The sequence below is a fragment of the Argiope bruennichi genome, chromosome 5, assembly GCF_947563725.1.
Source record: "Argiope bruennichi chromosome 5, qqArgBrue1.1, whole genome shotgun sequence".
Taxonomy (NCBI): Eukaryota; Metazoa; Arthropoda; class Arachnida; order Araneae; family Araneidae; genus Argiope; species Argiope bruennichi.
In genome coordinates, this window is record NC_079155.1 from 44,045,491 (window position 1) to 44,061,470 (window position 15,980).

At 28.0% G+C, this 15,980-nt stretch overlaps 1 protein-coding gene across 2 annotated transcripts in view; it reads right to left on the reverse strand.

The window, feature by feature from the left end:
- Positions 1–15,980, reverse strand: part of LOC129968569 (uncharacterized protein CG43867-like) — a 118,884-nt gene that overhangs the window by 24,351 nt on the left and 78,553 nt on the right. For both annotated transcript variants that reach the window (XM_056082589.1, XM_056082588.1), the window contains exons 27-31: positions 15,179–15,320; positions 14,897–15,024; positions 13,742–13,871; positions 13,035–13,118; positions 1,586–1,744 (exon numbers count right to left, since the gene is read on the reverse strand). In XM_056082589.1, coding sequence (XP_055938564.1) covers positions 1,586–1,744; positions 13,035–13,118; positions 13,742–13,871; positions 14,897–15,024; positions 15,179–15,320 — 643 coding nt within the window. The remainder of the gene's footprint in view (positions 1–1,585; positions 1,745–13,034; positions 13,119–13,741; positions 13,872–14,896; positions 15,025–15,178; positions 15,321–15,980) is intronic.

Consider the following 15,980-nt stretch of genomic DNA (forward strand, 5'->3'; position numbering starts at 1 on the left):
TATCGTTGGTATGAGATCTTAAATTATGTCGACTGTGGCAGAGCTGTTCGCTTGAAACAGTGAACGAAGTTAAGATAAACTTACAAAATGTCTCCCAAGGTGGTGTAATGGATTACCATATGGATATTTCCCAAGTGACCTAGAGAATTGAAACACACCGAAAAAAAATATAAGCAAGTACATACATTCAGTAAATCCAGAATAAATAATTTGTTTACACACTGTAAGCAGAAATTTTATGAATTCCCAATACGAGATTCACTTTATACAGAGAACAAATTAACAATCACACTGATGAGCAATAAAGGATTTCGCCTTGATTGAGGAAAAATCATAATGCTGGGCAACAGTGAGTTTTTCTATATTGAGTTAAAAATTCAAAGAATAAGGTTGCCTCCAGTTACAGAAAGCCAGAATCCACAGATCTTTTTGTTTCTCTAAACGAACGACATTTTTTATTTACTTTTGAGACTATACTTCTCACTTTATAAAGTTGTCTGGTGTAGCATTCGGAGCGATTCCAATCATGCCTCCAGAACACTGTTTATCAGTTATCCACACAATAAAGCAAAAACAATTCGCACCTCCCCCCCCCCACAAATATAATTGATGTTATACCTTCCCATGGTCTGGAGAGCTTGCCATTGCTTTTCTTCTGAGTTTATAACTACACAGCTGAGGCACCCTGTTCTGTTAATGACAATCGGTAATTTTCTCTTGAGAGTTAACGAACGCACCTCCAAAGAAGTGATCTACAGCAGTCCTGAGTCTGTATACAATAAAACATATAACCATGCGTACAGCACCACTGCTACTATTTATGCCCTTATCGTCATCTAGGGAATAAAATACTTAAATCTGTTCTATGGCATCTTTTCAGAACTCTCTGATCATCAACATTATGGCTTAGTGACCATAACTTTTTTTCGCTTAGGAAAAATATGGGAAAGCGAACTCTTCCATAGAATCTTTTTACTCATCTATTCATTCTAACATAACAATCATCCACTCCATAACTAAGGAAATTGTTTTAATTACAACAGATTTCATTAAAATAAGCTACATAGTTATTTTTAATCCTTTTCTCTGTTAACTATTAATTAATGTATCCTTTTCTGAATTTGGGGTCTTCGAAAAATTTAAAAAAGAAGAAAAAAAGAGTATTTGAAATAATTTATACTTGAATATTTAAATTTGATACTATAATTTAAATTTGAAATTGGTTTAAATAATGTAAGCCAAGATGTTTTTCTGAACAATTTTTGTCATCAAATGATGATGAATCTGAAAGAAAATGTCCCCGTGAAAACTTTCGTGATCATTTCCATTTCACTTAAGATCATAATCCTCATTTTTAAAAGCTCTGATATGGAAGAATAACAAACATGGAATTTAATATCGTATTGAAACTTCAATCCTTTTAAAATGAAATCGTTACCATGGAAATTACAGAAACATAAGAACATTATCTTCCTATGAATGACTTAGAAATAATCGGCTAATGAAACATGCAGAAGGAAAAGTTGGGCTAATCTAATGATGAATTCAAGTTTACCTAGAAAACAAATGGAGAAAAAGCACTTACCTTGGGCTTGGGCATGGAGAAAAGTAATCGCTCCGTGACTTGCACACCTTCTCCTGACATCTTCTGGTCAGTTGTCATCTGGCATACTACGAGCATGAAATCGTCTCGGCAACCTCCAAATGTCACCACCACGCAGTAAGGATAACGAACCAAGGGTTGCTAGAGAAAGTACAATAAATAAATATATAAAACTTGATACAGTATTTAATGCTACATTGATTTAAGTAAAACTTTTGTCCCATAAAGATTCGAATAAAGAATGGTAGAACATGAATCATTATCATTTAATATTGCTCCCCCATACACTATGATACAGCAAATATGGTCAAGTCAAAAATGTATGATACTTCCCATAGTGGGAATATAAAATTTCCTTTATGCAAAGGTGATATGAATAGGCTCGAACTTTCCCGCGAAATGTTGGTAAAAAGCTCAGATATCCAAGACCAACCAGCAGGAATGGTCTTCTCAAAACTTTCTCGTATATTCTCTAAAAACTTGTCACGCCAGAAAACGCCTAATATGGCATTGGTGTGCAACAGTTACGAAATTTTAACTCTTGGTGAGAATTTATCATTTTTACTGAATCTATGTGCCTTGGTGAGATATGTGGCGGTTAATGCCTGACATGCGTTAATTGTACAAAAAACAGAATTGGTATTTTAGATGCGTTTTCTCAACCGACCGAAACGAAGATATGACACAAAACTGCCTTTTAGAGTCACAAAATCCAATATCAAATCTAATAAATTTAAGTCACTGCATTTATAAATTATCACATTTGTTTGTTTCTGAAAGTACAGGCCAACGTACAGTTCAACTCGTAGTTGGATTCGGCTAAAAATTTTCTTTTTGCTATTATCTTGTTAACCTATATTCGGACAAACGAACTTCCTCAGAAGAGATCCTAATCAAAATTTGAGAGAAATCTGCAAATTTGGCATAAAGTCCGTATTAAAAAATTTAATTTGTTTAGTTCAAAGCATTTTTGAATTATTCTTTGTCACAGACAGACAGACGGACATTTCCCAAAAATGCGTTTTTCGCACTCAATGGAGGTATAAAAACGTAAAGATTTGTCAAGATCTCGAGTTCGAATTTTTTTTACAATTATCCTTTTTTTAAACTAAGAGAAAGTAAAAAAATGGACGGATGAATGACTGTACATTGAGAGCTATTGGTTCTCCATTACAGCCAACAAGTCAAGTAACAGGTCATAGCTTCAGAAATAGATGAATCGAGCAGTTTCTATGGGGTTCGAACCCTATGTATACTGATAATAAGAGCTTCTGAATCAATTTTAAAAAATGCCAAGGAATATCAATATTTAATTTGATTAGAAGGAACTCTAACACATTCAACTTATTTTTCTTTTATTTAGCATTGCTGAATTCCTTACTTCCGTGTGCATTAAGAATTATAAAATCTTTATTGGGGTTGCAAATAGAAAAAAAATTTAAACTCTGTAATGGGGTTTCTGGTTCACAGGCATAATTATTGTGTGTAAATTATTTAATTCAAAATTGGTGTAAATACTTGCGACTTTATGGCTCAATAACTATGTTAAACTACACTGCGTCAGACTTAATCGGTGAAAAATTTTATTGCTAACACACAATCTATTTAAATATGAAGCAAGGAAAACTCATTTGTACAAATGGAAACATTAAAGTTTCACGTCTTTCACAGTGCGAAGCAATTACATTTTTATTCCGGCAAATCATTGGTTTTAAAAACCATAGCAACCGGTAAAGGCACAGAATAGTTTAACATAACAATTGTGATAATTGTCCATGTTCTATTAATGCAGGTCAAAGCGACAGCAAGAAAATTTCCTTATTATTTAACAGCAGATCATTGTTTTCGCCTTGCACATAAGGCCACGATAAAATAAAATATTGCCATTAAAACTATTTAACATAAGGAAACTTTAAAATCAAACTAATTTTTGATTCCGCCTTTGCTTCAAACGATTTTTAAATAATGCCAGTTAATTATTTATCTCACTTGTAATTAATTATAGCTCAAAGAAATTCTGTCTCAAATAAAACCTAACTACGAGCATATTTCTAACTTCTGTGTAGTTATAAGGGAAAGTTCTTCATATTTACAACATTCTTGACATATTCATCAGTCAAGAAATACTTTTACAATACGTGCACATTAATCCAAGCTAAATACGTCGCTCTGATTAGCAATGTGAGAAGATTTAAGCATGGCTTATTTTTTATCTATGCTTACAACCAGAAACATAACATTACTGATATTTTACTCAAAATAAATAAATACATAGTCAGATTTTTTTTTTTTTTTTTTCAAAACATAGTGAGCAATAATTTTTCTGCTACCCCTCTCTGGAGCATTTTTGTTTATTGCACTGTGAAAAAAATGCCATTTTAAAACAGGTGAAATTAATTCCGCCAGTTTATTTATTTGAAAGGTGCATTACAAGGTAATGTAATTACGTCAGTTCTAGAAATATTTATTCATCAGATGATTTTAAAACCTTGTTCCTTTCTCTCGCAAGTATTTTCCCCGCGTTTCAAAATCTCCAATTTGTATTCTGCCGCTTTTCGAACAATGTCGTAACGCTCGATTATGTTTAAAACAATGCAAGGTTTTTGCTAAAAAAAAGAAAGAAAAGGAAGAAGAAACTACATTTAACAATCATAGCTCCTTATCGAAAAGAAGTGAGCAACAATAAAGTTTGCAGAAACAACAAGCAATGCTACAATCCAAAACTCTTATTTCATTCGAAATTACTTCATGCTATCCCTTCTCTGACATTTATGCACGGCGTCGTGACTTTAGGGGTGAATTTTACGGAAATTACGACACAGTCTACGGCGGCGGAGCGCAATCCAATTTCCAAAATGGTTCGAACATAAGATGATACACGTGCTGCCATCTAGCAACCATTACAGGAGCTTAAAAGTTGCTGAAATTAGAAAAGACTTTCTCCCCAACTACTTAGCGGAAACATATAAAGAAGTGAATTTCTTTAGTTTTTTAAAATAAAATTCTAGTAAATTCTTCTACATTTGTTTTGCAAGAACAATTTATATAAATTATAAAAATTTCCTGTATACAAAATTGGAAAGGATGGAAAATATCAAACATTTTAAGCAAATGATAAAACTCGGGAGATGACATTGTTTCAAAGATATTTTGCAACAAAACTTTTATCTAATGTAATATTGCAGCAATGAAAAATACAAACTCTAAGTGATACTAATTTCTCATAACTTTAAATGAGCAATTCTGATTTATATATATATATATATATATATATATATATATATATATATATACACAGTGTCTCACAAAAGTGATGGGACACTTGTGCTTTACAAAAGGGAATTGTAATAAAGTAAATAAATAAACATGTAGAAAAATTTTTTGGGTGTGTTTCATATTTAAAGTTAGTAACAATTATTACATAACATACATTTTGTCAAAATATTAATTTAATAAAAATACAATTCTTTAGAACGGAGCAAAAATTGGCTCACATAAGTGATGGGGCACTTACTTTTCCATCAAATATTTATCCAAAAATTTTACTTTTTAAAAGATTTTAATATTTTGTTGGATTTCCTTTTACTTTTAAAATATGATTTAATCTTCTCGGGATGGATTCGACTAATTTTTGTGTGATTTCTGGAGTTATTTTACCCCATTCTTCTTGAAGCACCGCTTTCAATTGTTGTTTTGAAGAAATGGTGTGTTTGCGAATTCTTGATTCCAATTCTTGCCAAATATTCTATATGGGATTTAAGTCTGGAGATTGTGGTGGTGTTTTTATTATTTCAGGACATTTATACAGCAGCCAGAGTCTAACGTTCAAAGCAGTGTTCTAGGGATCATTGTCCTGGTAGAATTTAAAATCGTTATGAAGGTTCAATTTTTGTGCTGAAGATTTCAAATTTTGCTTTAAAATGTCAATATACTTGTACTGATCCATTATACTGTCAATAAAAACAAGATTACCAACTCCAGCGGACGACATACACCCCCATACCGTAACTCCTCCTCCACTATGTTTTACTGTTGGCACCAAGTTCTGTTTGCCAAATTCTTCCCGGGTTTTGTCCGCACCAAGATTCTACCGTCAGAAACAAATATATTAAATTTACTCTCATCAGCAAATATAACTTTATTCCAGTAATCAAAATTCTTATTTATGTTGGATTTTGCGAAAGCTAGTCTGAGTTTTCTATTCTTTTCACTTACGAAGAATTTTTTCCTGGCTACTCTACCATGATATCCAGCAGATCGAATTACCTTTCTAATAGTCTCAGGATTAACAATTATTCCATATAATGCTTGTAAATCAGCAGCAACTTTAGGAGCACTATTTCTTGGATCTTTTTTAATATTTCGAACGATAATTCGCTTTATTCCATTGGATAGCTTTGATGGTCGGCCAGGTCTTCTTTTATCCTGAATAATATGATTCTTTTTATATCATTTAATGATACTGAAAACTGTTGAATGACTCAAGTTAACTGTTTCAGCAGTTTTTCTAATAGATTTTCCACGTCCAATATGGAAATTAATAACTAATTTTCGAATTTCAAGCGAAATTTCTTTTCGTTTAGCATTTATGGCTGCACAGAGCTAAAAAACACAAAAATTCCAAAACAAACTGGAGAGAAATACTGCAGACGATTTTATAAATTATTGCTAATTGCTTTCGAGTAAAAATAAAACCACCAAAAATATTTTTATTGCTTATTTCAGACAATTTTTGTTGCATATGTAATGGTGTCCCATCACTTATGTGAGCTATTTTTTGCTCCGTTCTAAACAATTGTATTTTTATTAAATTAATATTTTAATATTTAGACAAAATGTATGTTATGTAATAATTGTTACTAAATTTAAGTATGAAACACACCCACTAAAAATTTGTACATGTTTTTATAATTTATTTTATTACAGTTTCCTTTTGTAAAGCACAAGTGTCCCATCACTTTTGTGAGACACTGTATATTTATGACTTGGATCACACACACACACAAATCATCATTTTTTATAAGTATTAAGAGTATTTTTTTTAATCATCTGCTCTCAAGCTGAAAATGTCATATACAGCCATCTCAAAATTTTTTGTTGTACTTGCAGTGTTTCCATAGGATAATTTACTGGTACTTCAAAATTTTGAGAGACAGCACTGATGGATGTGAAATGAGGCAAGATTGGAAAATATTCATATGTATTCAGTATATGATTCACACCTAAATATATTCTCAAAAAAAAATGTCAAGTGCAGCTTGTTTTTCTATATATTAAGGTTGTATGTATCATAAAGGTTGTATGTGCATAATTGTACAAAAGAGAGGAAGTCTTTTATGACAGTAAAAGTATTGCACTTTATGCATGCATTATTAGAAATATATCTTTTGAAATAGACAAATAAATTAATTAAGATGCTAAGTCCTCGTGATATTCATTTCATTAATTTTTATTAAAAAAAGTAAAGACTTTTCTGTCTAAAATAGATAATAAGTAATATTTTTGAAATAAAATAACTGAAGAACAGGTAACCAAACACAATCTTTAAATACTTATACTCAACAAAGGGTCCATTTTTTTTTTTTTTTTTTTTTTAACTTTTTACAGAATTAAGTCTACTTAGTTCCTTATTTCATCTCATTTTAATAACTGAAGTTTCATAAAAATAAAACTTTCTTTATTTGATGATTAGAATGTTCCAATTGAGATATTGAGAAATAAGTTTAAAAAAAATATTCTATGATTGATATGATATCAGGAAAGTAATAACACTTTATCAGAGCAGATATATGTATCATTACGTTCACTTAGTTATTAGAATATGTATAAACAACTGTTTCAATAGTACTGAGTACAAACATAGGACATTGGGTAATTAGTTCAGAGCCTTCAGGCAAATAAAAATGAACATGTATTCAAAAAGTTAACAATATAAAAAGTTTAATCTAAAATAAGATGAATTATGAATATGTTAAAAAAAAGGTGCTTGAAAATATAACTGCCAATCTAAATAAGCAAGGGAATTTCATAATGTGCCCATAAACTCATTAGGGCTGCAAAATATCTACATATGCCACTGCTCCCAGCTAAAGGGGAAGACCCTAGAAATTCTAAATCATGATTAGATACCATGAAGACACCTCAGAACAGATTGTTTTAATGAATTAATACCTGGGGGACTGAGCTTTTCTCAGCAATATTTTCTTTTGCAAAATTGTAAATAAAATCCTATCCTATGGCTCGTTTAAAGTTATAAGTGAAATATAATTGAATTCCAAATGTGGGATCGGACATGAGAAAAATGCATGGCAGCCAGAAGCGCTAATCACTATTCCATCTCTGATACGCTTATACAGGTCATGCATAGATATATGTCCATATTTAGTTATAAAATAACGTTTTCTTTGTGTGTGTGTGTGTGTAAAGTTGCATTTCATCAGGAAAGATGGCTGTATAAATATAGGGTGTAAACTTAGAATTCAAAACATTATCTAAATATAAAATTTGATTCAAATCATTAATGCCATTTCTAAGATACATGAAATAAATTTACATTCATACAAGAATTGCTCGTTTAAAGTTATAAGATTAAATAAGGTAAGAAGAAAAGAGAATGGACTAACCTATAATAAATTGGGCTAAGCATTTATAATGAAAAATTTTATTCCTTCAATAATAGTTTTAATTCTAAAGAATTTAGCAGCATATTGTTAATTAAATTATTTACTTCCAATGTTTAAAAAATATATTGTTTAGATAAATTAAATAACGATGATTAATTTGTTCTCATTCTCAAAGTTTCAAATATAAGTTGCATTATGACAGTAAAAAGAATGATAGCTACAGCAGGAAAAGGTAATGCTAAAATATCTCACTTTTCACGAATATTCGAGACATTCATCATTTCAAAAATGATCATGCTTTTATGTGGATAGAGAAAAAAAGAAAGTTTAGCATAAAATTATTTATAATTTTTTTTGTTAATAGAAAATGTGATAAAATAATGATTCAAACATTAATGGTCGAGAACAAAGAAAATGAAGATTTTTAATTTGTTAATAAATTTACATTCTTGATATTTTTTGTAGAAAAAAAAAGGAGATATTTTGTGAAGTTAACAATGGAATAAGAGAGACAATAATCAGCTAAAGATTTTTTTCATAAAATTACGTTAAATTTTGTATAAAAGTAATTTTCAATAAAAACTGATCAAGGATTGATTGTTTATATCTTTGCAATTTGGTCATTAAAATTTCACAATTTATAAATATAAAATGTAAAGGGTACTTTCATTTGTATGTTTAAAATAATCTATAACAATCTGCTATATATTGTCAGTGTAGCAGAACTTTCATACTTTTACAAGACATATTTATCAAGCATGCATGTATAGAATTAAAGTAGTAACTTACTTTTTAAATCAAATATTATTTCAATGTATCTGGGATTTTTGAAACAATTTTACAAACAGTAATTTCGTATGAATGACGAAATATAAATAGATAATGAGTATATATATAATGGTCAGGAAATTACCAAACCTGTTTCAAAATATTAGATTCTTTTGAATATTTAAAATTATTTGAATATTATCTTGCTTCCTAATTTTATCATTTATCTCAAAATATTTAGTTTAAATTTTATTCCTTTTCATAATTTTATAGCATTATAGATAAAGATTAAATTATTGAATGCAAATAAATGATTTAGAATTAAGATGCAGTATAGAATCACCTAACCGAAATTTTGGAACAAACTGAACAATATTTTGCAGATTATTATAAATTACTTTGAGATTTAATTTCATATAATAAAATGTCACTAGATTATTAAATACTGTTCAATATTTATTACTTGATTTTAAAATTGTCAAATAAAAAAATGAATAAAATTAAAATGAAATCTACAATCGCAAATTTCAAGTTATCATGCGAGAATATTATTATTTTTAAGTCATTATTTGTCTTAATTAATTTAAGTCATTAACCACTTTAAACCGGTTTTAAACAATCATGAGACTTCTCTCTCTCTCCCTATATATATAATTTTTTAAAACTTTTATTTTCAATATTTCTAGCTGGCAAACAAAGTTTTGGAGCTCGAGCGATTTTGAGATGAAATAACAGTTATGATGTCATAGTTCTATGTAAACCTTTTAAAAACGCACCTGCTTTCAAAGAAGCATACATAATAATGCAATACTGGTAAAAGCAGGTAAAAAAATATATGATTAAAAGATGCTGATGAAAATTGCCCTTTATGCTTTATTCATTGCCTATGCCATTTCGAGTTTCAATATTCATTGCTTATGTGATTTTGAGCTCCAAAACTCCATAACCAAAACAACACATTTTCATAAGATTAAAATATATATATATATATATATGATTTTTGACAAAGTAGTTACTATCATAAGAATACAGAAATAGTATAAGAAAAATAAAGGCATTTTTCTTTTTAACAAACTCACATATAGTTTCAATAAACAATAAACAACAGATTAAAAAAAAATAACCAGATTTTTTTAACAGAATTTTTCACCAGTTTGTATGAATTTGGCTTTGCATATTTTTCTGATGGAAAAAACAATTGGATTTGAAAATACAGTTTTATTCCTTTTTTTAATTATATATTTTTTGTAGGAAATATTAATACACATCAGTTTTAAGCTGAGATCTTTGTTTACATTTTAACTTCTTGGTTAAATAATTTTAAATCAAAAGAAGTGTTATCTATTGACTGTTGCATATTATCAAAAATGGCCCATTTGTACTCTATAGAACAGAGAAAAAAACAACCAAGCATGGATTTTAGATGGCTTTGTCTCCATCGATTTGGTCTAAAATTTAGGATGTATATCTACAACTTATTGAAAAAAAATACACACTGAATTTCATTCGTCTAACGTGTTGTTCTTTGAGTAATCATATTTACATATGTGCAAAAATAGATGGATAGACAAATAGTCAACCTCTTGAGCAATGGATCTGATATATATCTACAATTTTAATGATAAAACTACATGTGAAATTTAATCCCTCTAATTAATTGCATTTCAGAGTTGTGTTTATATATACACAGTTTTTAAAATATATTTATAAAAAACAATTTTTCTAGTTGTGTTATTATTTATGGTTAATAAAACAACTGATTTTTAAAAAAAGGATATTAATATGAAATGTTTTAATCCTCAGTAAAAGAAATATATAAAAACAGTCCTTTATAATATGTTTAATTTTATTAATGTTGTTAAACAAAAATATAAAGTTGCAACAAAAGATAGTCTTATATACATTCTTTTGGCGCTAGGGGTCTAAAACATTATTTAATTAATTAACTGGAGATAAGTAAGAAGTAATATATTCAGTTTGCCTTTATTCCTTTTTAATCTTTTGAGCCTCATCTGGTCATATAATTAAAAAAGAAATTCTCACATATATTTTTCTCTTGATTAATATTTATATGACAACATAACTGAATCTATATGCAATAAAAATAATTAGGTTCTGAAGAAATTTTTAAGGCAGTTCTTTAATTTCCTAATTGTGTATGCCACTTATTATCCTGCTGACTGAAATCAATTACTATTAACATGTGAAAAAAAGACAACTTGTTTTTGTCCCATAATGAGCCTATTGAGATTTTTACACGTCTCTCGTTCCCCCCTCCCATATCTTATACACAAAGTGCATAAAAAGACACTATTAAATTAATATATATATATATATATATATATATATATATATGACATTGAGAGATAAATCTTGTTTTAAATTTTTCAGCAACAAAAAAAAAATTTTAAGTATCCAGACCTGTTTATGAAAACTAATAATTCAAAACCAATGTATACACCTTGAATGAAATTTAGCATATGTTTCTGTACAACAAATTGCAGATTCAGCTATTTTGAATGAAATCTGCTAACAGGGAGTCCATTTGCCTGTCTTGATCTTATATTTTTTATTTTTTTAAATTTTAAATCATAGTTACCTGAAATTTTAAGCATGTGAAAATGGACATATACATTTAGGCTTCAAGAATTTTTTTTTTTTTAATCCAACACTATTTGCATATGTCTGCATAATGTGGGTTTAAATATTTAAATAAACACTAATATATATTTCGAATATCTACAGACATGTCTTATAATTTCAAATTTATAAAATTAAGAAGCATAACAGTGACTTAAAATTTATATAAACTCTGGGAGCAGGCTACTCTTGTTTCATATATGACTGAATGAGGATTTAAGTTACAATTAGAAAGGAGAACAATGGATACTATAATTTCAGAAAGTGACTTGTATATAACTTTGCAGATTATTTTCATTTAAATTTGATTAATCAGATTGTCACCTGAGATATAAAGTTGAAATGCATGCTTATGAGGAAGTGGACTTTGGTAATCTCTGACAGTTTATTGCAGAGGAGTTGGATAATAGTCTATTCCCAAGTTTGGATTATATCACTTTGTATGTAATGGGCTGTTGTCTGAGTCAAAGTATATATACATAAGATATATTCTGCAAGAGGCACATAACACAATCCATGCTATTCGATTTAAAATTTGATAATTCTTTAAGATTATCTATTAAGGAATGAACAAGATTAATATAATTGACTATAGTGCAATGCAAATGGAAATTCAAAGAGGAATAAGAAATTCACAGTATACAAATTAAGAATGCTGTTATTGTTAGAAATTATTATTTAATTACTGAGACAGAATACTTGCTTCCAATTTAATCAAATTCGTTTTATTACTACCTATTTCCGAGTTGTCAAGTCATGTTTTAGATATTTTGTTCATGTTTTTGGTTGATGAATATTATGACAAATACAACTTATTTCACAAGCTCAAAATGAAGAAAGAATACTGATGCTGAAAATCTTCAGAATATATTCTGACAATATAATATCGCAGACACAAAACTGCACAAGGCAAAATATTGCCGCTGATTGTCTCATAATACTAAAAACAGATTCAAATAACAATTCTAATTGCAATCTAAAATATACCATTTAAAAGACTTCCTGAACATTATTTCATTGAGTTATTAAAGGAATTACACCTCACTGAAGAGAAAAATACTTCTACATTCATATTTAAAATCAATACATTGTACAAAAGTATAATCATACTTAAAGACAATTTTGAAAGATATATTACTTACCTTTCACTTAAAATGATAGTTTTGTTTCATTTCAAAGAAATAGAAATTGCTCAGTTATTGATAATAGAAATGATTTAAATTAAGATTTTTCAAGAAAAATAAATTATGTTTAAAAGAAGATCTTTGTGTAGAAATTTGCAGGGAAAATAATTTGGGACATTTAAAAATACTGAAGTAACAATCCTTAACCTTAGAGTAGAATAATGGACAAGGAAATAGCTACAATTATCATCTAAAGGATATATAAATTATACTTACCATAGTAACAAAATCTAACAAAACAATGCTATCTTCTGAAACTGCTAACCATACATTTAGAGGCTCTCCTTGTTTAAGTTGTGTCTAAAGAGAAAAATATTTTTATAATAATAAGCTATAAAAACATGAATAAATATTTCAAGAGGAAAAAAGACAACATATTTTTCCTTAGATGTTAAATCTATTTCCTTTTCTCAATTTTAATTAAATGTTGTATAATATTTGAAATAAATTTTTACTTGTAATTTTTCAGTAACATTTAATTAAAAAATTCAATAAGCATTTTGCTTAATTACTACTACTAGTTTCACCTGAATTTATAAAAAGTGTTACTTTGCAAAATGGTGATTAAAAAACACAAATAATAAATATTTAACAGCATGAAATAAATCAAAATAAATTGAATTCTGTAAAAAAATTTTATTTTTAACTTTTTTTCAAATTAGAATCAAAGAAATATTAAAGATAGTATAAAAACAAAATCAACAAATTCTTTCTTTTTTTCACTACAATAATACCGAAGTAATAACAGAAGACAAATGTACACTAGTAGAATTAAATTTTTTCTTCTTCTTAATTAGTGTGTCAGACAGAAAGCATTATATTTTGCGTATAATAATGCTTTACAAAAATTAATTCTGTCTTGATATTTTATAAAATATCAAGACAAGATATTTTATAAAATATCAATAAGAAATACACTTTACCTTGGCACTGAAAAGTTTGGCACCACACAAAGACCATCTTCTGGCACAGTTGAGGTATATTCTTACACAATCCATAACACTCCTTCCCCTTAGACTAGACCATTTTTCTTTTATATTTTCTAATAGTTGCCTAGAAAAAAAAAAAATATATATTTTTTAAAGAGTCGATTCCTATTAGACATTTGGAAAACTATCATATAGTCATAATGTAGTTTTGAACATGAAAATTATAGTCCATAATAATTTGAAATGATGAAGAATTCATGCTCAGCAGATATAAAATTTACTTCTATTATTGCATTTTGCAAAAGTGAAAATAAAAATTCCTCCAAATTATTTGAAAGCTTTAAACAGTCTGCCATTCCAAATAAGCAAAACGAAGGCAAATGGATTAAATTTGTGCTGATTAACAACAAAAAAGCAGTAAAATATGCTTATTTCAATTACATTTCTTTTAAATAAAATTTTGTAACATTGAAATGTAATCTGAATATCTGAATAGCAAAATGAAGTATTACATAGCAATGCCCAAAGCTCAATTTAGAATTCAGAAATTAGTCATAAAAGAATATATAAAGACGCTGAGGATAAACAAAGATTGATAAATTACAATAAATAATGGTTTACCAATGCTTTGATTAATATTTAAACAAACAGAAAATTTTATATACAACTGATAAATAAGGAGAAGGGGGGGGGAAGGAAATTCATGAAGTCTGTCATCGCTAACTTTATTCCCCCGCTGATTGGGACATTAGACTAAAAACCTTTGTGCAATGGCATAGTGAGGACTGATCAAGGTAAGGACAAATGCTCAATACTTGATGGGAGCACCATGAAAGTAAAACTAAACTTTCTGTGTTTATGTCATTTTTTAAAATCAATTCTAATAAAGAGACAGGAAAATGAAATCATGACTTGAGCTACATTAATGCTCGATAAGTCCCTGATAATAAAATAATAATATTATGTTCCACTACACCATTGTATTTATGAGTGTATAATAATTTGTTAGCAATCATAACAAAAGTTAAAAGAATACATATATAAGAAATTAGAACTAAAAATGGAAAAACAATACATAGAAATATAAATGAGTGGAGAAAGGATGCTATATATAAAAATATAATTAAAAGAGCAGGGGAGAAGATTTACTTTTCATCATTCTTGTCTCTATAACGAGATGGATAAAATCTTTCTAATATGCTCTGCATCTGTTGCTGAGGTGTAGTAGGTCCAGTACTACATCTCACTTTGTCTCCATTATAATCACCATATTCTATCTGAAAAAAAATTTGAGTCAAACAATTATTTTACATATAATGCAATAATTGATTAAATATTCATCATAATTTTCCACTTAGAATTTATTTTTTATTACTAAAAAATTAAATATTAATCCAATTTTAAATTCAAATTTTTTTTTATATTTCTTACTTGAGCCATTAAAACAGCCAATTCCAGAGCCAGTTCTTTACTCAATGGAAATCTCCCACTCACAACATCTTCATTTATTTGATATGCAGTTAAAAGGCGTTCTTTATCAGTTTCTGCTTTTAACAACTGGCGGAAACATAGCCTATATAGAAACAAATTTAAATTTTATTAAAGAAAAGAAATTTAAATGTTATTATAGAAGCTGATTTAAAACATTTTCAGGTAAATAAATATAGCCAAAACATGAAATCTACAATAAAAAAATCTCAAACATAAAATACTTCTAGATATAACCAACTGTTTTACATGGATAACAACCAGTATTTTTTAAGAAGCAATGAAAAAATATTCCAAATTCGCAGTTATATACATCTTATGACTATTACATAAATATCAAATAGATCTAAAAATTGACATTAAAAACTTTATCATGTTTATAATATTCAAATTAGAACATTTGGAAAGCATTTATTATAGCAAAATAGTATACAACTTATGAATATTATATTAAAAAATACAAACTGTACTTTTCCAAATCCAAAATATTTTTATAAAAATTTCAAAATCACATACTAATTCTAAGTTAAAACTAATGACACTAAGGATGAAACTAAAGCCAATCCATTTATTATACAAACTATTATAATTACATTCATGGAGAAATATAATTAAAAAAATATAATCATACTTAAAAACAATTAGTTAAAATTTTCAGTTAAGTTTCTAAAAATAAAATCTATTCAATTCCATCTTTAATTTTTTCACAAATAATTTCTATCATATATAATACTACTATTTTATA